The sequence below is a fragment of the Erpetoichthys calabaricus genome, chromosome 13 (genome assembly GCF_900747795.2).
Source record: "Erpetoichthys calabaricus chromosome 13, fErpCal1.3, whole genome shotgun sequence".
Classification (NCBI taxonomy): Eukaryota; Metazoa; Chordata; class Cladistia; order Polypteriformes; family Polypteridae; genus Erpetoichthys; species Erpetoichthys calabaricus.
The window spans coordinates 14,899,921-14,925,994 of record NC_041406.2 but is presented as its reverse complement, the minus strand read 5'-3'; the positions used below and the strand labels follow the sequence as shown (position 1 = coordinate 14,925,994).

The 26,074-nt window shown below is 40.9% G+C and overlaps 1 protein-coding gene and 1 long non-coding RNA gene across 4 annotated transcripts in view; one reads left to right on the top strand and one right to left on the bottom strand.

The window, feature by feature from the left end:
* Window positions 1-26,074, bottom strand: part of LOC127530050 (uncharacterized) — a 451,280-nt gene that overhangs the window by 136,608 nt on the left and 288,598 nt on the right. The window lies entirely within an intron of this gene.
* LOC114663997 (A disintegrin and metalloproteinase with thrombospondin motifs 16) overlaps window positions 1-26,074 on the top strand; it is a 301,817-nt gene that overhangs the window by 8,219 nt on the left and 267,524 nt on the right. The window contains exon 3 of one of the 3 annotated variants that reach the window (XM_051935634.1): window positions 11,094-11,419. The exons of 1 other annotated variant lie outside the window; for it this stretch is intronic. In XM_051935634.1, the coding sequence (XP_051791594.1) occupies window positions 11,094-11,419 (326 nt within the window). Of the gene's footprint in view, window positions 1-11,093; window positions 11,420-26,074 lie in introns of those variants that run through there. One more of the 3 variants, XM_051935636.1, reaches the window with a different exon arrangement.

Here is a 26,074-nt window from a genome sequence, read left to right as displayed (position 1 = left end):
GCACGACTTGTTGCAGTGCACGTCGGGTCTTTAAGCTGCTCCCCATGTGCTCATGCGTGACAGAATATATATATATATATATATATATATATATATATATATATATATATATCCATCCATCCATTTTCCAACCCGCTGAATCCGAACACAGGGTCACGTGGGTCTGCTGGAGCCAATCCCAGCCAACACAGGGCACAAGGCAGGAACCAATCCCGGGCAGGGTGTCAACCCACTGCAGTATATATATATATATATATATATATATATATATATATATATATATATATATATATATATATATATATATATATATATATATATATATATATATATATATATATATATATATAATGTGTGTATGTAAAGTATGCGTATGTATAAATGCAAAATTGACTGAATGACTTACTCACTCACTATTTCTCATTCAGTAGGTTTGTACATCTAAGACAGCAGGTATCTGCTAAGAAAGAACATTTTGGTATATCATTATTTACTGGTAAAACAAAAAACACACACACTCAATAGAAAAGCTAAATAATCCAAAATCTAAAAAATGCTTTGTCTGATTTGATTGAAATTTGTTGATTTTTTTATTTGGCGATATTTATTGATATAATGCTAACATCCAAGCTCTGCACTGTGCTAACAGGGGGCTTTTTGCAAATGAAGTACACAGCAGGAGCACATGAATCACATCACTAACCAACCAGGTGGATGGAGGACTGAAGATGGGCCAGTGTCCTTAATGAGGGAAAAAAGAGACACGATCACGTTGTGAAATAATGACAATAATATACAGTGTATTCAGATATAACATTATTCCTACGGATTACCCATTCAATTCAAAAGAATACATTTTCCAGTAAAATTTCATTTTGTAATGGTCAATCAACAAAAGACAAGTCACTAGGAAAAGAAGGAAGTGATCTAATGAAGGAATATTTTACTCATGGACAATTGTGCACAGCATGTTGAAGAGAAAGCGGCTCCTGCAACCTAATATTATTATTATTAGTAGTAATAGCATTATCATTTAACTGGTGCTTTTATCCAAGGCAACTTATAACATTTGAGATATGATTGGTTGCACTTCGTTTGTGTTTACAACTGGAGTACAGAGAGGTGAAGTGACTTACACAGGTCAACACAGAGTCAGTAGCAGGATTTGAACCGACAACCTCGGGATTTACAGGTCAAAGCCTTAATTATTACGCCACACTATCTATCTATCTATCTATCTATCTATCTATCTATCTATCTATCTATCTATCTATCTATCTATCTATCTATCTATCTATCTATCTATCTATCTATCTATCTATCTATCTATCTATCTATCTATCTATCTATCTATCTATCTATCTATCTATCTATCTATCTATCTATCTAGTCTACTGCTTAGATGTTTTTCAAAGACTGACGTCAGCGAAAGTCAATTGGTTTAAGAGCAATGCTTTCTTGGTGGGTGACTGGGGACTTGCATCTTCTCTGACTCTTCCTGAGACCCTCCAATGGTTCAAGAATGTGTTTAAGTACCTGGAGGTGTTTTTAGGTGAGGATGGCACCACTGTAGACAATTGGGTGGGGTGGACAGATCTGATCCAAGCAAGGCTAAACCATTGAAAGTGGCTTCTGAGGGACATTTCATGTAGAGGCAGGGTGTTAATTCTGAATATCCTGATTGCCTCCATGTTTTGGCACAAGCTCAGGTATGCTGATCCACCAGTAGCTCTGATCAAATCCGTACAGACGATCATCCTTGACTTTTTTTGGGACAGTCTGCACTGGGTCCAGAGAGGTGTGCTGCACCTACCAGTGGCAGAAGGAGGCCAGGGCCTGATTGACGTCAGGAGTAAAATTGAGGCCTTCAGGCTCCAAATGCTGCAGAGGCTGTTCTATGGCCCAGACGGCCTGCCTTGGAGAGACTTGGTGTTTGTACTTTTACACAAAGTGAACGAGTTAAATTTTGACAAACAGCTACTCCTCTTAGATGTTTCTAAACTAACTTTATTGTTGTTGCCAAAATTTTATCAGTCCATGTTGCTTACTTGGCATAATAAGTTTATGAGATCTCGTTATGTTTTGGGCAATCTTCATTGTTTTTTGGAGGAACCTCTGATTTGGAGCAATGTGCTGAGATCTCCTCTGCTCTGCCCGTATCATTTCACCTCAGTCCTTATAAAAAATGGAATCACGATGATTGGCCATCTTATTAATAACCACACTGGCACATGGCACACTGCAGCACACCTCACATCAGTCCTGGGTGTGAGGTCTGAACAGCTCATACACCACCTTCTGTGCCAGTTTAAGGAGGCCTTAGTCACCTTAGGCGCAGGGTCACTATGCCAGAGCGTCTTTCCAGACAATCTGATCTTCGACTCAGATGTTAAAGAACTCATCATTCAAGTCAAGCCCAACGTCACAGACTGCACCGACCAGCCGGGCTCCATTCCGAGATTTGGCAACTTAATAGACAAACAGTTTGATACGATGGGAAAAAATGAGCTCTACCAGGTGTGTGTTGTGACTTTTTACAAATTACTTAGAGACTTGCCAGACACACAGTGGAGACAAGAACTGCATGTTGGAGTGAATGAAACTCCAGCGTGGAGAACCTTTTACAAGCAACCACTGCAAAAAAGAATTGGCGACCTGCAATGGAGGATTCTTCGTGGGGCTCTCGCCACCAACTCCTTCTTATCGGTTATTTCACCGGAAACATCAGACTGTTCAACAGACATCAACAGTGAGAAACTGTCTTTCACCTTTTTGTAAACTACAAAAGACTTGAACCACTTTTTTACATTTCTCAAGACACTTTTTAATGGGATAGGACTGTCATTGTGCCTAATGCCTGTCGCTGCTCAATGCTGATTACTTGCAACACCAAATTGGTTGGATGAGCTCATTAAGCCTTGAACTTCATAGACAGGTGTGTCCAGTCACGAGATATAAAGGTATTTAAGGTGGCCAACTGCAAGTTGTGCTTCCTTCCCTTTGACTCTCCTCTGAAGAGTGACAGCATGGGATCCTCAAAGCAACTCTCAGAAGATCTGAAAACAAAGATTGTTGAGTCTCCTGGTTATGGGGAAGGCTACAAAAAGCCATCTCAGAGGTTTAAACTGTCAGTTTCAACTGTAAGGAATGGAATCAGGAAATGGAAGGCCACAGGCACAGTTGCTGTTAAACCCAGTAGGTCTGGCAGGCCAAGAAAAATACAGGAGTGGCATATGAGCAGGATTGTGAGAATGGTGACAGACAACCTACAGATCACCTCCACAGACCTGCAAGAACATCTTGCTGCAGATGGTGTATTTGTACATCGTTCTACAATTCAGCGCAATTTGCACAAAGAACATCTGTATGGCAGGGTGATGAGAAAGAAGCTCTTTCTGCACTCACGCCACAAACAGATTCGCTTGTTGTATGCCAATGCTCATTTAGACAAGCCAGATTCATTTTGGAACAAAGTTCTTTGGAATGATGAGACACAAATTGAGTTATTTGGTCAATACAAAAAGCGCCTTGCATGGTGGAAGAAGGACACCACATTCCAAGTAAAACACCTGCTACCTCCTGTCAAATTTGGTGGAGGTTCCATCATGCTGTGGGGCTGTGTGGCTAGTTCAGGGACTGGGGCCCTTGTTATGTTCGAGGGTCGGATGAATTCAACCCAATGTCAACAAATTCTTCAGGATAATGTTCAAGCATCAGTCACAAAGTTGAAGTTATGCAGGGGTTGGATATTCCAACAAGACAATGACCCAAAACACAGTTGGAAATCTACAAAGGCATTCATGCAGAGGGAGAAGTACAATGTTTTGGAATGGCAGTCACAGTCCCCTGACTTGAATATCATCGAAAATGTATGGGATGATTTGAAGCAGGCTGTCCATCAAATTGAACTGAACTGGAGAGATTTTGTATGGAAGAATGGTCAACAATACCTCCATCCAGAATGCAGACACTCATCAAAGGCTATAGGAGGACAGCGTCTAGAGGCTGTTAGATTTGCAAAAGGAGGATCAACTGAGTATTGATGTCTGTTGCGGTGCCCAAATTTATGCACCTGTCTAATTTTGTTATGATGCAAATTGCATATTTTCTGTTAATCCAATAAACTTAATGTCACTGCTGAAATACTATTGTGTCCATAAGGCATGTCATATATTAAAAGGAAGTTGCAACTTTGAAAGCTGAGCCAATGATAAACAATAATCCAAAGAATTAAGATGGGTTCCCAAACTTTTTCATATGACTGTATCTATCTATCTGTCTTATCCTGCCTACTATACTAAAATCTATCTATCTATCTATCTATCTATCTATCTATCTATCTATCTATCTATCTATCTATCTATCTATCTATCTATCTATCTATCTATCTATCTATCTATCTATTTATCTATCTATCTATCTATCTATCTATCTATCTATCTATCTATCTATCTATCTATCTATCTATCTATCTATCTATCTATCAGCACATTTCCTGTTTTCCAATTGTCTCTTATATAGTTCCTTTTATGGCTGTCTAATAATAATACAAATTATAATAGTAATAATAATAATAATAAAGATGATGATGACGGGCGCCACAGTGGTTAACACTTCTGTCTTAAGTTTCTTGTCCCGTGTCCTTCTGACCTGCACCCCTATAAGTGACTGTACCTGGAGGTCTGTGAATGAGTGGTTGTTGTTTCAGACTCGCACCCTTGTATTGCCAGGATTGGCTTCTTTCTACCATGAGGCTAAAATAGATTACGTGGATTAATATAGGTGGATGGGTGAATGAAAATAAATCTGGAAACTAATGATGATAATGATCAAAAAACACAACAAAACACAGTGTCCATAGAAGAATTTCTATCCACAACCTCAAGGTTTGAAGTCCAAAGCCTTACCCACTACACCACACTTCTTGCCAATAATATTATCCATTGGTTTAAAAAAAAAAGGAAGAAAAGCTACAAATATTGTATATAGAAAACCTCTGTAAGCTACACAGTACTTCTGATACACTAACAGCACTTTAACTGACGCCCGTTGTATTAAGAAATTTCGCTCAGATAACACAGCTGCATTCTTACAAGTGCCAGTTCTTTAATTACATCTTATTGTTCTTTGCTGGGTTCTGTAGTTCCTTGTAGCTCCTTTGCTTGACCAGGCACCATTGCATTCTGGGATGAGTTCTTTGCACATGAAGTTGGCTCTTTGTGTTTTGAAAATGCTCCTTATTTGTAAGGAGAAAAAAAAACGAAAATCTTGAATGTATGGTCGGCTATCTAGCAGGACACTAAGATTAAGAAATCTTGGAGTTAGCCTGTGTTATTGTGTAAGCTGTGAGAGTCCTTTTCAATCAGGACCAATTTTTATCCTGTATACCCAGATCTGTTTCTTTCTGTCTATGGTTATTCACTGTATGGAGCCTGTTATGAATCAAAATATATAAATGTTCTTTGTTAAACCTTCATGTAGATGGGTCTTTTGGTCCTTTATGGCATCGCTCTGAAGAACCACCCTGGCACCTTTATTTTTTCAGAGTGGCAATGTTCTTAAGATGCAGATATGTCGTCTTTGTAAAGATTTCTTCGACCGAGTTCCTCGGCAGGTGTTGTGGAAGGAGCTGCAGGAATGTGAGGTAACAGGGCCGTCTCACGTTAAACCCCGAGAAGGTCTGGAAAGGAATAATAAGATGATTGTCATGTGTGGGAGCAACAGATAAGAGCTTCTCCACAATGAAACGTGTCCTGCAGTGGTGACAAATTTTAAGTAATTGGTGGACAACTGGATCATTGGTAAACTGACAATAGTTAGCATGGATTAGAGTACAAAGCAGGGCATGTAAGAAAGATTTAGAACAGGATTTGCTTTCCACTACAAGCCAAACTGGTGTGAACTGACAGATATCTGCTGATTTCCAAGATTTTATCGTGCGTCTCTTTGCTGCCCAATAGTAAAATTGTAATTTAGGTAGTGCCCTGCCACTTCTGCTGATTCTGAACTGGATTAGGCAACTTTTTGGTCCGGTATTAATCCATACCAGAAGAGCTTACTCATGCATGGTTCACATGAATATATTCATACGTGCCACTAAGTGAGAAGGCAAATATACAGTGACAGAGTAGAGCAGTGGCCGGGACACATTTCTATTCTCCAAAATCTTCTTTTCCCAAAGTGTCCACTCTCCACCTTTTTTTCGATGACGCTTTGGCTGCCTGAACTTGTTGCTGCAGAAGTTGTTTCTTACCTTTTTAGTTCATAAAAAGGTATTGTAATGACAAGCTTTCATTTGTGGGCTTTGAGTTGGATTAGAAGGCGACTCCCAAAGGTCAGTGTAGCATTTAGCCGTAGCTGCGGGCAGTGATTGATCGATAATTACAGTGGGCCAGCATGGTAATTAGGCACTTGAGGAGAGGCCTGGCTTTTGAATTTACTCCAGGATAATGCTGCCTGTGTTCCTTGTGGGAACATGAATTGTGAGATTACACGTTCAGACGTTTAGGTACTGCATTGTCACATAAACAATGTGACTGCTGAATTATATTTCATGTATTTCGTATGCAAAAGTTGTGATGGCTGGAGTCTGATCGAGAAATTGTTGTTCACAACCACGAAGCAGAGCGGTGCAATGAGACTGTGCAACCAATCATTGACAAAAACATGGCAATTATTATTAGCACAAGGATTCTTTGTTTTGTAGATCTTAAAATATATTAAAAAATGTTTTAAGTAAAACTATTTTATTTACTTTAGTTACACTAAAAAGCAAAAAATACATTTTTCTTTCACCACAATTTTCGGGTTATATGTGACTAAATAAAATCGTGGGTCACACATAAATTAACCGATTCAAACAATTTTTGAAATTTGTTTAGCATGATGGGGAATTACAATGTTGTTGTTTTTTTATGTTATGATGAAAGTAGCTGCTCTATTAATTGATTGAATTAATTAATTTATGTGCTCCCCACTATTTTATTTTAAGTTTTTGAGTATTTCGCAAATGATTTTTCTTTAATCATTTTTCATGAATGGGAAGTTTCTTCAAATTTCTGTTCTTTGCAGAATTATTTGAATACTAAAAAGAATGATATTTTGGTCTCTATTTTTCTGTTCAGGCTCTTACGGGATCAGCGCTCTGTCGCTATAAAAAAAAAAGAAATCGGCGACAGAACTGCCAGCTTATGGCAATACTTCCTCACTGTGATCATCAAGGCTACTCCTTCACAAGAGTAAACAAGTAAAGTCGGCGGGCAAATTTACTGACTCCACTCACTGGAGGAGGCAGGTGGGGGCAAACCACTGCGTCCCTCACTTGTACGCTCCAATATCTCACTATATTCTCTCTCTGTCATTGTTGTGGGTGCATTAATTAGAATCGCATAACCATTGATTATGGCGAAATTTGTTATGTAATTCCTTTGGTTTTGATGGATTATTGTATTGTCAACGATACTGACCACGTATGCAAAATCTGAAGAAATCTACTTCGCCAAAAGTTGGTGTAAAATCAGTTGCAAGATTTGACCGAGACAAACAAACAGACAGAAGAGTCAAGTTAAATAAAATCCTTCAAAAAGGCATTTGAGTATGAGTGTGCCCCTTGGTAGATATTGTTGAATTTCCTGCAGTAATATGGGGTAACATGGCCGCTCTTGCGTGCTATTCGTTCCCTATGTAAGAACTATGTTATGATTACTTTTCATCAAGTCGAATTCATTCACTGCAGGTGTTGGGAGTTGTTTTCTCACTGCTTCTGTTTGTGGCTTTCTTGGACAGGATATCGAGGCACAGTCGAGGACGTCAGAGTATCCACTTGGGGAGGCTAGAGGTAGCCATCGTTGCTTTGCGCAGATGCTTTTGTCCTCCTTGCCACATCTGACTGTGACCAATGGCACTCACTCGATCGATCTGCCACCGAGTGTCAAGTGGCTGAAATGTGCATCAGCACCTTTAAGTCGAAGTTCTCTCTTAGAAAATGGTGGATTGTTCTCCGCAGGTGGAGTGGATAACTGTCCTTAGTGGGGGAGTTCAAGTACCTCAGGATCTGGATCGTGAGTAGTGGAAAAAGGAAAAGTGAGATCGAAAAGCAGATTGGATTGGCGGCTGCTGTTCTGTGGGCGCCGTACCAGTCCATAGTGGTGAAGAGGAAGCTGAGTCTAAAGATAAAACTCTCAGTTTTACCGTTCGATCAACATCCCTATCCTTACTTATGGTCATGAGCTATGGGGTTAGGATTGAAAGAATGAGGTCGCGAGTACAAGTGGCAGAAATAAGGGTTCTTATGCAGGGTGGCTGGGCTGTGTAGGAAAATTCAGTGAAGGATGCAGTGGAAGGGCTTGGTTCCCACCAATGCTCGACAGAAACCCTGATGGTAGTTCAGTTGGTTAAATAAGCAAGTGTATTGTAATTCAGGGTACAATATTTATGCATTTACGTAAAAGGTGACTGGGTGCTCGTTAGTGATCTTATTTTCCCCAGACTCCTTCCCTCACCACCTTACCCTTAGTGGCCAAATCTTAATCCCTGGTATGAAACACACACAAAATAAAAGGCAAATCAAAAGAAGAAAGATTAAACATAGTCTGTTGAAACATCGATGAATCCGGTCGCACAGTTCTCATTGATGAAAGATAAAACGGTCCTCAGGCGATTATGGCTCTCTTCTTGCTATCCTGAAGAATTTAGAAACACGAGTCTGACTCACCAACGGGCGCACCCGGAGAACCACAGGTCCATATTCCGCAACCCCTTGTCTCCTCTCGGGGAATTGCCTCACTGGGTGGCCACCCACAAATAGCAGCCATCCCTGGGTGAAATCTGATCGTACTGTATTCTTAGACGTAGATAGGTGAGCCCCTTGCCTTGTGTTTCTCTCCCATTTTTCTTCCTCGTTCCACCGTTCCCCTTAAAATGAAAAGTTTCCCACGTAAATGTCCATTTCCTTCTTAGTTGTCATAGCTAGATGACGCTTGCACTAGGCAGCTGGAATGCTTACCAAGCGGGGTCCTTCCAGACTTGGTTGTCCGCAATAACGCCTGAAAGGATATTTCTTTGTCAACCTCTAGACCATATAAAACAGTGACTGGCCAATCCAGAAAGCCAACCTGCTTGTAGTGTTATGCAGGATTGCTACATGGGTACTAGAGTGTAGGTGCTGAAGTTCCTTTTTTGAAGTATTGCTGCCTCTCCATCTTCTTTTACTGGTCACTGACACAGAGCTTGGCTTGGCCGAGTGGATCACAGAGCTAGTTCAGGACGTCCAGCTCCAAAGATTTATGGAGAGTAGCTTTCAAGGCCAAAGAAAATTTGTGAGCTTTTTGCTCTGCAGAGAGTGGATGACTCCTCACCGCAAAGATGACAGCTCTTCAGCTTTCAGGTTTCCAAAGAAAGCAACAAATCCTCAATCCTCAGACAGACAGACAGACATAGATAGATAGATTTTAGTATAGTAGGCAGGATTAGATAGATAGATAGACAGATATCTAGATTTTAGTATAGTAGGCAGGATTAGATAGATAGATAGATAGATAGATAGATAGATAGATAGATAGATAGATAGATAGATAGATAGATAGATAGATAGATAGATAGATAGATAGATAGATAGATAGATAGATAGATAGATAGATAGATAGATAGATATGAATGCAGGTTGTTTTAAAGGAAGGTGTGACCTCTTGATGGTTGTATTAAAGTCCCTTCCAATTACAGACTTTCGACTCGACTTAATATCATTTTGGATGAATTAAGTGGATAGGACTGGCCAGCTTTGTTGGGCTGACTGGCCTGTTCTCATCTAGAATGTTCTAATGTTCACTCTGTCATAAAACCCAGATTAATGGAGTGTTGCAGTGGTGGTTGATCTTCTGGAAGTATCTTATAACTCCTCACAGGTCCTCTGGAGCTCAGCCATTAGGTTCTTGGTCACCACTCTTACCAAAGTCCTTCTACCAAACTGTTAAGTTTGGTCGGGCAGTCAGTTCTAGGAGGAGTCATGGGTGTTCCAAACCCCTTCCATTTAAGAATTTTGGAGACTGCTGGGCTCTTACAGTCTTCCCCAGACCTGTACCTTGACGCAATTCTGTCTCTAAGCACTGCAGGCATTTCCTTAGACCTCATGGTTTGGTGTTTGTTCAACCTTCTCTAGAGAGGTAAGTTGCCTCTCCTATTCCAATCAATCAATTATTTTGGAATAAGGCTGTAACATAACAAAATGTGGAAAAAGTGATGCGCTGTGAATATTTTCCGGATGCACTGTATGTGCATTTGCCTCACAAAGTTGTGTTTTAAAGTTAATTGCTTTCTATAAATTTGAAAAACTAACTTGCCTACACTAACGTTTTACATTAGAGGCTATGAGGTATGGAAGAAGAGCTTATAAACTTACCAAATACATCTATTTTTCATGCCAAGACAGTTGTCGAATATCGATCTGCAACTTGCAGTTACACACACATTGTAACATAGCTCATACATGTCATTTCTGAACAGTAAAACACCAATATTATCAGATTTAACCATTTTAGAAGAAGACCAGCTGTGCACGACAGCTCACCATTTAGTCTTCCTGCGCAGCAAGCTTTCACACCCTGGCATGTGGTTTCCTCCCAACCGACCAAATCAGAGCAAACTTTTTATGCCTTGTGGTTAGTTTTGTTTAGATTCATTTTCATATTTATGTAGGAATTCAAATAAGCAAATAGAAAACGTATCCTTACCATGAGAATAATTGTACCATAAATATGTGATAAAACAAACATTTCCAGATCTCTCAATGCACAAAAGAAGGAACGTATTGATACTCGACAACTCTCTTGGCTTGAAAAATTGACATATTTGCAGAGCTTTAAAGCTTTTATTCCATGCTCCATACCTTCCATTGTAAAGCACCAGAGCGGGCAAGACATACATTTTTTTCATTTATGGAAAACGCTTAACTTTAGAGCACAATTTCTTGTGGTAAATACATATACTGTACACCACGTTCGTGAAGAAATAACTTTGACTTGAAAAATACTGAATGTAACATTTAAGGTAAATGTTGATGCTTGAGTGACCGTAATCTTATGTTGTTTGTTTCCTAGAATATGAAATTGTTACTCCATATGAAGTTAACCAAAATGGACTCTACATCTCCCACGCAGTTGATCATCACCACAGAAGGAAACGGTGGGCTATCAATATGGCGGATACGTCCATCCATCTTAAACTGCACGGCTTTGGCCAAGATTTTCACTTAGAACTTCAGTCGTCCAAAAATCTTCTGGCCCCTGGATTTATGATCCAGATGTTAGGGAAAAATGGAACAAAACACGTTGAGACTTACAAGGAGGATGACATTTGTTTTTATCAAGGATCACTGAGATCCAAAATGAATTCTTCTGTAGCACTTTCTACATGCAATGGCATGGTGAGTACACCTAGCAAAAACCAGAAATTCACAAAAAGGGTTATTTATTTATTTATTTTCTGAAATGTGAGGTTTTGTTCAAATGAATCATTTAATGGAGTCTGGTGCTTGGAAGGATGTGGTCGTGATTCTTTCATGGCAGTATTTTTTGGGTTACAGATAGTTTTTAGGGTCAGAGAACACAATGGTGTTGTTAATTTCTCATTTTGTGATTGTTTTGATTTGTAAATGTTATAAACATTTTCTTAATTTTTCTGTATGGAGTATAATAATCTGTGCTAGTGCTGATCGGTGAAATTCACCAAAGCATTTTTCACAACTGATTTTTGCTCGGTTCACAGGTGACCTTGTTTGCTGATTTTTTCCCTGATGATTTGGGGAAATTTGTGTTTTTTTTTCCCAGTGCCCCATGATACTTTGCAATGCCAGCCTGATGCCACAGAACTGTAGCAGCCAGGTTGGATGAGGGGGGGGGGGGGGGGGGGGGAATAGTGTCACTATCTGAACTGCCCTACCTTTACGATTTGTGTGATTCATGTGCAGAACTTTCACAAATGCGGCCTGTACCTCACACTTTACAACACTCTCCACTCTGCCTCATGCATGAGTGAATGATTTACATGTTTTACATGTATATATGGACACTTGATGTTGTTACCTGAGTGATACTTGACCTGTCATGTGCAAAAATCTTGCAGTATTTTGATTTGAGGGTACCATAGCTGACCATATTGAGAATATTGTGAAAGTACATTGTTGTTCTGCATAGATTCATTGTACATTGTGTGTCTTCACTGAAAGCTGGATTAAGCACGTTATGCTCCTCACTGCTTAGTGCAGATCAGGCAGTGACAGGGACAGACCCTGAGCATGCAACGCTGGTTCCTTGCATCACAAACTCTGTGGGTGTTAGTTATTTGTTAGTTACTTGGGTCACAACAACAACAATCGGTCCAACATACAGTAGTTGGCAAACACTTCTCTAGCCCTCAGGCAAACTTTCAAGGCCATTGGCATCATTACAGTCCTCTCAAAACTAGTTCACTAGTTTCGTTTCTCTTTCCCCCATTGACTTCAATGCAATTCAGCAAGTTTGTCAAAATCCCCAATTTATCTCCACGTTTTCACCAGACTCAAGATGAAACGAATTAAGCTGGGTTCATCCCTTACTAGTCTGTATATCATTTTGGGGGTTTTAAGATCAAAGGATTTTTATTCTTATGTTTGTTTTTTTTGCATTAGATACAATTTGAACAAATAACAAATTTGCTGGTATACCTCCATGGAAAAAAAGAAGAACCCACAATCATCTCCAAAATAACTTGAAATGGACAAAATAAATTGGCACCAATCATTGTTTATTCTCTACCAGTAATTGCAGACTGCATGATAACATTCAGTGAATACACTTGACTTACAAAGAAAAAGGATGAAAACTATATGTTCAGCATTCGTTTGCTCAGACGTTGATGCGCTTGCTGCTTCCTGAGCAGCTCTTCTTATCTCCACGCTAGCGGCCCCCTTCTTCTCTTCTTCCGTTGGCATCTTTTCATGTTAAAACTGATTAAATCAGTGTTTGTGTTGCAATTACTTAGTATGTTTTTCTTTAATTTTTCACTTAAGCTGGCACTTAAGTCTTCAATCCACCTCAAGAATGATTCAAGATCTGAAGAGATAGAGGAAGTGACGGTAAAGGTGGTAGGGATGAGAACAGCGCCCATACATATGTGCCACACGGCCACCCTGCTGGCCACTGCCGAGAGTTGATTCTACAATAAAATTAAAATAAAAAGAGGAAATAAAATCATCACCCTGAAAGTGGACAGTAGACGTCACGTAGTATATGTGTACCAAATTTCAGGTCAATAGGTCAAACGGTTTGTGAGCTACAGGTGATTTAAAATCCTGGACAGACAAACGGACAGCCGTGATAGCGTAGTATATATAAAGATTTAACAAAAATCAGAATTTGCTTGATTCAGCAGAATATTTCAAATAAAAACACAAATGAAAATGGCATGGACAAACATGATGGGATAATTTAATCTAATATTTATATTGCACAACCTTTAGAGTTTGCAATCCCTGCAAACAAGCGATTCCTGAAGCTCTCCATGAGACTTCTGCACCAGTCCACAGGTCGTTTGGCCCACTGTTCCTATTCCAGCTGTGTCAGGTTTGAAGTGGGTCTTCTCCAGACGGCATGTTTCAGTTCTTTCCATTGTTGTTCAATGGGATTCACATCAGGGCTCATAGAAAGCCACATCAGAATAGTCCAATGTTTTGTTCTTAGCCATTCTTGGATGCTCTTAGCTGTGTGTTTTGGCTCCTTATCCTGTTGGAGGATTCATGACCTGCGATTGAGACAAAATTTTGTGACACTGGGCAGTACGTTTCACTCCAGATTTCATTGTATTTTCTGCGTAGACACAAGGCACCTGTGCCAGGTGCAGCAAAGCAGACCCAAAACATAACCGAGACTCCTCCATGTTTCACAGTAGCCATGGTGGTCTTTACTTTGAAAGCTTATTTTTTTTGTCTGTGGACGCAGAGCTGATGTGACTTGCAAAAAGTTTTGTACCATCTGTCCAAAGGACATTCTCCCAGAAGCATTGCGGCTTGTCAATATGCATTGTAGCAAAATCCAGTCAGGCTTTTTGTATGTTTTTCTTTCAGCAATGGAGTCCTTCTGGGTCTTCTTCCATTGATGCCACTGTCACTCAAAAAGTGACAAATGATGCAATCATATGGACCTTGACTTTGAAATTCAGCTTGTATCTCTTTGGAAGTTGTCCTTGACTTTTTGTCTTACCATTCTCACTATCCTCCTGCTCATTCTGGGGTTGATTTTCCTCTTGCTGCGGCAATCAGGGAGGTTCGCTACAGTCCCATGGACCTTAAATTTCTTAATAATATTTGCAACTGTTATCAAAGGAACATCAAGCTGCTTGGAGATGGCCTTCTAGTCTTTTCCTTTAACATGCTTGTCTATCATTTTCTTTCTGATCTCCTCAGACGACCCTCTCTTTTGCCTTCTGTGGTCCATGTTCAGTGTGGGGCACCAAATAGCAGAGTGGCAACTTTTCTCCATTTAAATCGGCTGAATGACTGATTGCGCGATTGGAGACACGTGTGTGTGTGTGATACAAATTCAAGAAAACAGCAAGTTTGAAAAATCACTTGAATCCAATTATTTAGGATCTTTTCTAGCGGTCCCAACCAATGTGCCCAGGCCATTTTAGAAGACCTTTGTAAGACAAGCAGTACTTGACGTCTTTTCACACTCTCTTTGCTTTACTTGGGGTGGAGTGGTGGCTCTGAGGTTAGGGATTTGCACTGGTAATCGGAAGGTTGCCGATTCAAATCGCGTAAACACTAGAAGTGATCTTTACTTCGTTGGGTCCTTGAGCAAGGCCCTTAACTTGCAATTGCTCCATCCTGGATATGACATTAATCTACATCCAGCCCTGTATGTAGGCCCTCCAACATGCAGGGAAAAACCTGAGGGGTTGGTGGCAGAATTGGCACTCAAGCCACCATAAAAATACCTCACACTGGTTCCATTCCATATGAACTAGTGTGGTGCTGAGGTGTCACTTGGGTCCTAGTCTGGGATCCTGAGTTGGTTTGACATGTGGTGGGTATGGCAATGCGCTGTATCAGCACCTGTTCCTAACTTCTCCTCTCTCTCTCTGTGCAAGAGCACAGGGGACAATTGTTTTGCATGTCATCACTTTTCAGGAGGCTGCAAAAAAACAGGAGATACAGTGCATCCGGAAACTATCCAGAGCGCATCACTTTTTCCACATTTTGTTATGTTACAGCCTTATTCCAAAATGGATTAAATTCATTTTTGTCCTCAGAATTCTACACACAACACCCCATAATGACAACATGAAAAAAGTTTACTTGAGGTTTTTGCAAATTTATTAAAAATAAAAAAATCGAGAAAGCACATGTACATAAGTATTCACAGCCTTTACCATGAAGCTCAAAATTGAGCTCAGGTGCATCCTGTTTCCCCTGATCATCCTTGAGATGTTTCTGCAGCTTCATTGGAGTCCACCTGTGGTAAATTCAGTTGACTGGACATGATTTGGAAAGGCACACACCTGTCTATATAAGGTCCCACAGTTGACAGTTCATGTCAGAGCACAAACCAAGCATGAAGTCAAAGGAATTGTCTGTAGACCTCCGAGACAGGATTGTCTCGAGGCACAAATCTGGGGAAGGTTACAGAAAAATTTCTGCTGCTTTGAAGGTCCCAATGAGCACAGTGGCCTCCATCATCCGTAAGTGGAAGAAGTTCGAAACCACCAGGACTCTTCCTAGAGCTGGCCGGCCATCTAAACTGAGCGATCGGGGGAGAAGGGCCTTAGTCAGGGTGGTGATCAAGAACCCGATGGTCACTCTGTCAGAGCTCCAGAGGTCCTCTGTGGAGAAAGGAGAACCTTCCAGAAGGACAACCATCTCTGCAGCAATCTACCAATCAGGCCTGTATGGTAGAGTGGCCAGACGGAAGCCACTCCTTAGTAAAAGGCACATGGCAGCCCGCCTGGAGTTTGCCAAAAGGTACCTGAAGGACTCTCAGACCATGAGAAAGAAAATTCTCTGGTTTGATGAGACAAAGATTGAACTCTTTGGTGTGAATGCCAGGCATCATGTATGGAGGAAACCAGGCATCGCTCATCACCAGGCCAATACCATCCCTACAGTGAAGAATGGTGGTGGCAGCATCATGCTGTGGGGATGTTTTTCAGTGGCAGGGACTGGGAGACTAGTCAGGATAAAGGGAAAGATGACTGCAGCAATGTACAGAGACATCCTGGATGAAAACCTGCTCCAGAGCGCTCTTGACCTCAGACTGGGGCGACGGTTCATCTTTCAGCAGGACAACGACTCTAAGCACACAGCCAAGATATCAAAGGAGTGGCTTCAGGACAACTCTGTGAATGTCCTTGAGTGGCCCAGCCAGAGCCCAGACTTGAATCCGATTGAACATCTCTGGAGAGATCTTAAAATGGCTGTGCACCGACGCTTCCCATCCAACCTGATGGAGCTTGAGAGGTGCTGCAAAGAGGAATGGGCGAAACTGGCCAAGGATAGGTGTGCCAAGCTTGTGGCATCATATTCAAAAAGACTTGAGGCTGGAATTGCTGCCAAAGGTGCATCGACAAAGTATTGAGCAAAGGCTGTGAATACTTATGGACATGGGATTTCTCAGTTTTTTTATTTTTAATAAATTTGCAAAAATCTCAAGTAAACTTTTTTCACGTTGTCATTATGGGGTGTTGTGTGTAGAATTCTGAGGAAAAAAATGAACTTAATCCATTTTGGAATAAGGCTGTAACATAACAAAATGTGGAAAAAGTGATGCGCTGTGAATACTTTCCGGATGCACTGCATACAAGAAAATGGTTTGGGAGTCCACCCAGTATATTATAATGAGCTGTTGAAGTACAGTTATCTTGCCATTGAGTGATCTATTGAGACTGAGTCAGTAATGCTACTGTAAGTGAAAGGCAGGTGGTTGTCTTTATAGTTGGCAGTGAGGAAGAGGAGGGTCCAATGGGTCCAATAGCCGGAAATTAGGTCAGAAGGAGGGTGTGGTCTGGAAGCGGAAGCCAAACCAGTTTGGGCTTCAGGTGATTTTCCCATCAGATGACATTAGTGCACTTCATTAATTCTTGTTCCCTTGTTTCACTCTAAGTTAAGCCCACTGACTGTTTCCTATGTGCATGTGTGCGACAAGGCAGACATCACTTTTTCAATGAGCTGTAAAGATGGCAACAAATTTGTCCACATCTGTATGCCTTTACCAGCGCCTGCCATCGTCTGTACAGTCCCCTAGATCAGTGGTTCCCAAACTCGGTCCTGGAGAACCCCTCTGGCTGCAGGTTCACAATCGGTGATAATAATCGAAAACAACTCATTTAATTAGCTGGTCTTTTTTACTCTTCTCTTATTCTGCATTCAGAAAAACACAACAGTATGGTTTTTACAATTACTAGGGGGCTTTGCTACGCGCCAGGCACTTCACATCTCTGCTGCTCGCGTTGTGAAGAGGGGGGATAAATGCATCCCAAGGAGATGCGGTCGCCCATCCGAAACCCCCTCTTAAATGGTGATACAATAGGAAACAAATACAGTTTCTGCGGTGGGCTGGCGCCTTGCCCGGGATTTGTTTCCTGCCTTGCGCCCTGTGTTGACTGGGATTGGCTCCAACAGACCCCCGTGACCCTGTAGTTAGGATATAGCGGGTTGGATAATGGATGGATGGATGGATGGACAAATACAGTTTTTTTTTTTTTTTTTACCTCCTCTTTGCTCGATCAGCTGCTGGCTTACTGCTGCCGTGCCACATGATCTGCATCTCGCGCTGCGCACTTTTGTCATATCACTTATGTCCATATATTCGATCTCTTTTCACTTTTACCTTTTCATCAACATCGCATTGAATTTTGATTCTGTGTTTGGAATTGCATCGTGACAACACAACATATAACTGCCCGTGAGTGAATATCATTTCTTTCTCTCTACAAGAAATGCGTCTGACAATAGCATTCACACAAATGAGAAATGATTGACCCGTATATGTGGTTATGTGGGCAGGACTTTTCCAAATCTCTTTGCATAAGGTCTTATCTTGTGGGGCTTGAAATTTCACTTTCACCAAACAACAAATCTTTTCATCCTCGTGGATCCGCCTCTTTACTACTTTTCCCCGAATGCAACACGAATTAGACGATCTACAAGTCTCCGACTTAAAATTTAAATCCAAACAATATATTTGATCTCTTTTCGCTGTTCCGTTATTTCATCAAGTAATAATGCGATCTTTACTATCCTTTTTTTGAGACTTTCGAATTTTCGTACTTCCATTATCTCTAACCTGCTCTGCATGTGTATTGTGCCAACGTTTTTTAATTCTTTACGACATTCTACTTTGTATTTTATTTCCGGCCCCAGGTGTAGTTAAATCTCTTGGCACAAAGTCTCGTCTCGCAGGACGTGAAAGTGTCTCTCTGAGAAAATCACGCCTCGTCTCCTTCCTTCCAAGATTTTTTTTTTTTATAATAGACATATTTCGAAATGTCTTATCTCTTTATTTTTATCTAAAGCAGTCTAAATGCGTAACTGTCATTTGTTGTTTTCCTATTATTTTCCCCTTTTCCTATACGGTTGGATCCCTTCATTTAACCCTATTAGTGACAATTAACAGCCAGCACAGCAGAGACCCGGGATGATGAAAGCAGCAACAACTTCGGTGTTAGAGCCGCTAATTAGTAAATAATCAATTAAAGAACCAGAACACCTGGAAAAGCAGAATGAAAATTAGGTTGTGTGACAGATTAAGGTCTCTGTGACCCCTTGAACCCTTAGACTACACGTCAGACACCAGGTAAAAGTCCAAATATTATATTTATTCAGAGAAAACGTGCACAAATCACCTACACTCCACAATACTCTTATAATTAATTAACAATAATCAATACAATTATCCTCCACACTCCCAGATGCGTTGCCACCCTTCCACCCAGCTCAGCTCAACGTCTGGGATTTCCCATCGTCCTTTTATATTCCCTGACCCGGAAGTGGTTCCTACCCTACAGTCCATGTGATTCCTTATCACTTCCGGGTGGGATAAAAAGTCCTTTTCTTCATCCCGGAAGCACATCATTTCCTTTGTTGCCTTGCCTATGACGTACTTCCGGGTTATAGGGCACAAACAACTCTCTGGGCCTCCCTGCAGCGTCATCTGTTGGCCCCTGTGGTATCCAGCAGGGCTGTAAAGGAAAACTCCATCGTCCATGATTCCCTGCTGGTATTTGGGGCACTTCCATGCCGCAGGGACAGCTCCATCTGGCGGCCTGGGGGTATTGGCCGGGGTGACAGGCCGGCCATATCCGACAGTTGAAAATACTGTTAACAACTTAAAAAAAACTACATATTCCCCATTTAACTGCTTATTACATTTTAATAAAAATCTACCTAACTTAATTTGTAATTTCTACATTGACTCCAAAACACAGAAGCTGAGAAATAACGACTCACTTAAATAGGCTAAGAGTCCAATGAAAAACAGAGGTTGGTTGGAACAAAAACCTGCAGACAAAGTGGGTCCCCAGGACCGAGTTTGGGAACTACCACCCCAGATGAAACGTACCCTTTCTGTAGCATGTGAGGTCACTCGTCATTTCAATGCACTCTTCCAGTTTTCTGATAACAGGCATTCTACTCGCAGAGCTGTACTTTGGAAACACAGAACATAAGCATCACAAGCCCAAGCGCGGCTCTTGTTAAACCTCCATGTTGATTTTTTTGCCAAGAAAAATTGTTTCTGAAAAATGAAAGAAGTCAACGATACACCCACAAGCCGTTTATTGTTACTTCTGGTTGGCTTTAAAGTTTCTTGGGAGAATTGCAACCAAACTAAATGGAGATTTAAACAAATTGACAAATCATCTCCTGATCTGGCACAAGTAAATGGAATTGGGGTGTGAAAGTCCCTTACGTTTACAGGCTCATTGGCCAGAAGAGCTTATTAAGTGCCAGCTTATGACCACTTCAAGTCATCTGTGAACCATCTCTGGATCAACAGTGGGACTCCATCTGGATAAGGGAAATTTGAATATCTCTGTACACCCCCTTAAAGACTCAGAACATCTTGGTAATCCTTCTTTAATGAAAGTAGTGCCATCGGGAGTACTTCCACCCTTGACTCCTGCTCTCAAGTGACTGAACTTATTGCCATCTTGGCTCACCCTACCAAGACTTTCTCCATAATAAATTTTGCAAATAATCAAAGTACTCAAACCGACATTAAACAAGATGTCATAAAGAGTATATTTACTTAAAGTAACTATAAATTAAAAATGTGTCTGCTCACTTTAAAGATTTTTTACTGTGGGAATTGAAGCTCTAGTGGTTCAGAAACAAACCACCAGCATGCAGACAAAATAAATAAATAAATGGCGTGTTAAGAATTCCATTTAGGACTTGTGTATGTGCCGTCTGATCTGCCGATAGTGCAGAAGTAATGACTTGGTTGGGGTCAGTATCACAGGCTCTTTTATATGACATACAGTACTGTGCAAAAGTTTTAGGCAGGTGTGAAAAAATGCTATAAACAAAGAATGCTTTCACAAATGGAAGTGTTAATCATTTATTTTCATCAATCAACAAAATGCAATGAATGAACAAACGAGAAATCTAAATCAAATCAATTTTTGATGTGACCACCCTTTGCCTTCAAAACAGCATCAGTTCTTCTAGGTACACTTGCACACAGTTTCTGAAGGAACTCGGCTGGTAGGTTGTTCCAAACATCTTGGAGAACTAACCCCAGATCTTCTGTGGATGTAGGCTTCCTCTCATCCTTCTGTCTCTTCATGTAATCCCAGACACACTCGATGATGTTGAGATCAGGGCTCTGTGGGGGCCATACCATCACTTCCAGGACTTCTTGTTCTTCTTGACACTGAAGATAGTTGTTAATGACTTTGGCTGTATGTTTGGGGTCGTTGTCCTGCTGAAGAATAAATTTGGGGCCAATCATACGCCTCCCTGATGGTATTGCATGATGGATAAGTATCTGCCTGTATTTCTCAGCATTGAGAACACCATTAATCCTGACCAAATCTCCAACTCCATTTGCAGAAATGCAGCCCCAAACGTTCAAGGAACCTCCACCATGCTTCACTGTTGCCTGCAGACACTCATTATTGTACCGCTCTCCAGCCCTTCGACGAACAAACTGCCTTTTGCTACAGCCAAATATTTCAAATTTTGACTCATCAGTCCAGAGCACCTGCTGCCATTTTTCTGCACCCCAGTTCCTATGTTTTCATGCATACTTGAGTCGCTTGGCCTTGTTTCCACGTCGGAGGTATGGCTTTTTGGCTGCAACTCTTCCATGAAGACTACTTCTGGCCAGACTTCTCCGGACAGTAGATGGGTGTACCTGGGTCCCACTGGTTTCTGCCAGTTCTGAGCTGATGGCACTGCTGGACATCTTCTGATTTCGAAGGGTAATAAGCTTGATGTGTCTTTCATCGGCTGCACTAAGTTTCCTTGGCCGACCACTGCGTCTACGATCCTCAATGTTGCCCGTTTCTTTGTGCTTCTTCAAAAGAGCTTGAACAGCACATCTTGAAACCCCAGTCTGCTTTGAAATCTTTGTCTGGGAGAGACCTTGCTGATGCAGTAGAACTACCTTGTGTCTTGTTGCTGTGCTCAATCTTGCCATGACATGAAACTGTCTTCCACAACCTCACCTTGGTAGCAGAGTTTGGCTGTTCCTCACCCAGTTTTAAGCCTCCTACACAACTGTTTCTGTTTCAGTTAATGACTGTGTTTCAACCTACGTGTGACATTGATGATCATTAGCACCTGTTTGGTAGAATTGGTTGATCAGACACCTGACTAGAATCCTACAAAATCCCTGACTTTGTGCAAGTGGACCTATAAGAATTGATGCTGGTTTGAAGGCAAAAGGTAGGAACACCAAATATTGATTTGATTTAGATTTTTCTTTTGTTCGCTCACTTTGCATTTTGTAAATTGATAACAATAAACAATCATTATTTATATTTCTGAAAGCATTCTTTGTTTACAGCATTTTTTCACACCTGCCTAAAACTTTTGCACAGTACTGTACATTCTTAAAAATATACAGAGAAGTGGAGGAGCAGAGGAGACAAGGAGCCTGTGCTTTCATCAACAGTGGCAAACCTCCAAAATCAATTCAAGAATCAGTCAGACAGCATTAGGCGCATTCACCTGGCTTGCAGGGGGCACTCGCAAACACACAAACCTACCCATGTCAAATGTAGAACTGCCAATCAACCAAACATGCATGCAGTGCCTTCAGAAAGTATTCAGAACCCCCCTCACATTTCACATTTTGCTGTACTGGAGCCTTATGCTAAAATCGTTTTCCCCTTATCAACAACAAAAACAGGATTTTACGAATAAAGTCGATTCCGCTTAATTGGGACACTGGTTAATTGGGGCAGCCGCTTATTTGGGCCAAATCTCAAGGAATGAAAACCAAAATAATAAACTAATACATAATTTAAATGCTTAATTGGGACAACATTCCGCTTAATTGGAACAGTAGCAGACGCGTGCTGCAAGTCAGTCATCTATCGTCGCCCGTCGAAGAAGCACTGGTAAGTTTAGATAGTACAATCTTAGAGTGGAGTAGCACATGTCTGCTTAATAGTCTACCGTCACCACTACTGAACCGTATTTCAGTTACCCCTACACCACCTAGCATGTACGTATAACGTATAAGGAAACTTTTTTTTTGTCAATTTTATTTATAAAATTGTAACCCTTGCCAAGATGCCAAGAAATTATTTTACACTTTCAAGTAAAATTGCTTTGCTGGATAAAATTAAAAGCCAGCCATTTAATACAAGCCATCGTAGGCTCGCTGAGATAACTGGTGTACCAAAATATACCAAGAAAATCAACTGCGTGAGGAATGGGCATTACAGAAAAGATGAACTGCAAAGGACAAAGTACAAACTTACAAAAACAAAAGACAGACTACACTTGATGCATTTTAACTGCATTAAATTGTATGTACAGTAAATACCTAATTGTTTTACTTTAGAATTTATTATTATTTTTTCTTCACAGCTTATATTATTTTCTTATAATTTATATTTGGATTCAATAATTTTATTAAAATTTTGAAAGAAAATTATTTATTGTTTAATTTTATGTGGAATTCGCTTAATTGGGGCAGCCACTTAATTGGGACAAAATGTCCTAGTTCTAATGTGTCCCAATTAAGAGGAATCAACTGTACTTGCAAATTTATTAAAAAAAATTAAAAAATAAAATCTGAAACCTCACATTGACAAAGGTATTCGGACCTATTTACTCATCACTTAGTTGACGAGCATTTGTCTGCCATTCCAGCTTGGAGTCTCCTATGGTCTAACGCGACAAGCTTCACACACCTCGATTTGGGGAATTTTCTGCCATTCTTCTCCTCTGCAGATCCCATCAAAGACTCTCAGTGGACAGAGATGTTTGATTGGGTTCAAATCTGAACCCTGACTGGGCCACTCCAGGACACCCCTAAGCCACTCCTGTGTTGTCTTTGCTTTGTGCCTAGGCTCTCTGTCCTGTTGGAAGGTGCACCTTTGGCCCAGTCTGAGGTCCAGAACCCTCTGGTGCAGGTTTTCATTAAGGACATCTCTGTACTTTGCTCCGTTCAGCTTTTCCTCAACCCTGACTAGTCTCCCAGTCCAGGATGCTGCCACCACCATGCTTCACCGGTAGAATGGTATTGAACAGGTGATGAGTGCTGCCTGGTTTCCTCTAGAAATGGCGCTTAGAAGGCCAAACAGTCCAGTCTTGGTTTCGTCATACCAAAGAATTTTTTTTCTTAAAGACTGGGGATCCCGTAAAAGAGACTTTTTGCAGAATACAGACATGCTTTCATGTGTCGTCAGGCCACTCTGCCAAAAATAGGCCAGATTGGGGGAGTGTTTCCCTGGTATTTTGTCCTGCTGGAAGTTTCTCTTTAGCCATCAGTTCATTGGAATTTTGGTCACCTGTTTTACCAAGGACCTTATTTTGGAGAATTTGTGAACTCATCACTCGTAAGAAGAAGAACCATTATGTGCAGCCTCAAGTACAAATTAGTTTACTGTTTTGATTTTATCTTGAGAACGGTTACTTGAATTTGTATATCTCTCTATTATAAAAGGCTTGGAAGGAGACGATACGTGATTTACTCAGAGACATTTTAACGTCCCACGAGAGAAGGCAGTGAGACAAAAGGACAGCTGTTGTACAGGCTTTTAAATGATTGACGCGCAGTGAGACAAGCAGAACACGCACCACAGCAGCAGCAGCAGCAAGCCAGAAGCTGATTCGACCACATCTCCTTAGCGTTAGTTTAGCCCCCCACCTTCACAACATGAGCAGCAGAGACGCGATGTGGCTGGCGCGTAGTGCGCCCCAGTTTTGGGGGTGGCTGAGCAAAACGAGCAGGGGGCAAAGCCCCCTACTTTTGTATATTTTCCTCTTTTACTCATCTGACAGCCACTCGCCTGCCCAATGTATGTGAGACAAACGCCAGGCAGAGTGCGCACAAACACCTCACACAGCAGCGCTAAGTAAGTTAGCAATTAACATATTTAAAAAAACAATAAACGGAAGGGGAAATTAATTATGTAAGCCTAAATAGGAGTTGATTGAACTAATATTATCTGTAGATTATTACTGTAAGGAACCAACATTAACTGGCAGCTGAACAGTGTTTGAACTGGTTAATTAAACGGGGATCGTGCAGCGGCCCTAACTGATAGAAACTTGGGACAGGTTTGAAAAGGAGACTGCAGCTGATCAGCGAGCAGAAGATCAGAGCCACTGTGGTGCCCAACAATGACCACACTGGACGGTAAGAGCAAGGAGAGGGCAGGATTACAGTTTGTGCCACACTGGTTACTTAGCGGTATAACGTACAGCGGACTGACTGCGCGTTATAGCTTATCTATACCCGAAGAGTCTCTTGTGCTCTTGTGTATTTTTGTAATGAAAATGAAATCTTTATGATAATTCTCACTTTTCCTATTACCGGTATACAATACATCAGTCCCTACATCTTGTTTCTAGAATTTTAACAAATTAGTGCATTTAAATAAGTAATAGCCAGCTAGATACGGCAGAGAGATTTTACTATACTTGTCCCCAAGGTAAAATTAAAATTTGACAGAAGTGCCAAGAAAACGTAAAAATAAATTAACAACCTTGCAAACACACTTGCTAACCACATCATCTTTGAGCTTCGCTTGACTGTTCTTCATCCACTTCACATGCAGCTTGGCAACCTCATCTCTTTTTTTTCCTGTGCAGGGCACTTGGCACCAGCCCCATTTCTCTCTGCTCACGATATTCATTTGTGTGAACTGCGAGATACGTCGGCCTGTAGAGCCACAGCACTATACATCACCACACGTCTGCTACGGCAGTTTCAGGGTGGAGGTGACATCACTGCATGTCCAGATAGGCAGTTTGGTAATAAACATTTATAGGTCTTCAAAATCAAATTGATTGACGTGCTAACCACATCAAACCCTAACCTTAACAAAACTAACCCCAAACATTACCTAACCATAACCTTACCCATTTATCATACACACTAACCGTACTAACCCCTAACCTTAACTTCTGTCCTAGAACTGCTGGCATAGACCTGTGGTGATGTATGGTGCTCTGGTCCAGCAGTTGGATATTATTGTGAACTGCACACCCCAGATCTGTGTGTTTTTGTCTTTTTTTTTTTTTTTTTTTAATTTGGTAGTAAAGGAGTAACAAATGTGGTATTCTTAGGCAGCAAGTCCTTTTTACAGTTAGGTCCATAAATATTTGGACAGAGACAACTTTTTTCTCATTTTGGTTCTGTACATTACCACAGTGAATTTTAAATGAAACAACTCAGATGCAGTTGAAGTGCAGACTTTCAGCTTTAATTCAGTAGGGTGAACAAAACGATTGCATAAAAAGACAACTAAATCATTTTTTGAACACAATCACTTCATTTCAGGGGCTCAAAAGTAATTGGACAAATGAAATAACTGGAAATCAAATGTTCATTTCTAATACTTGGTTGAAAACCCTTTGCTGGCA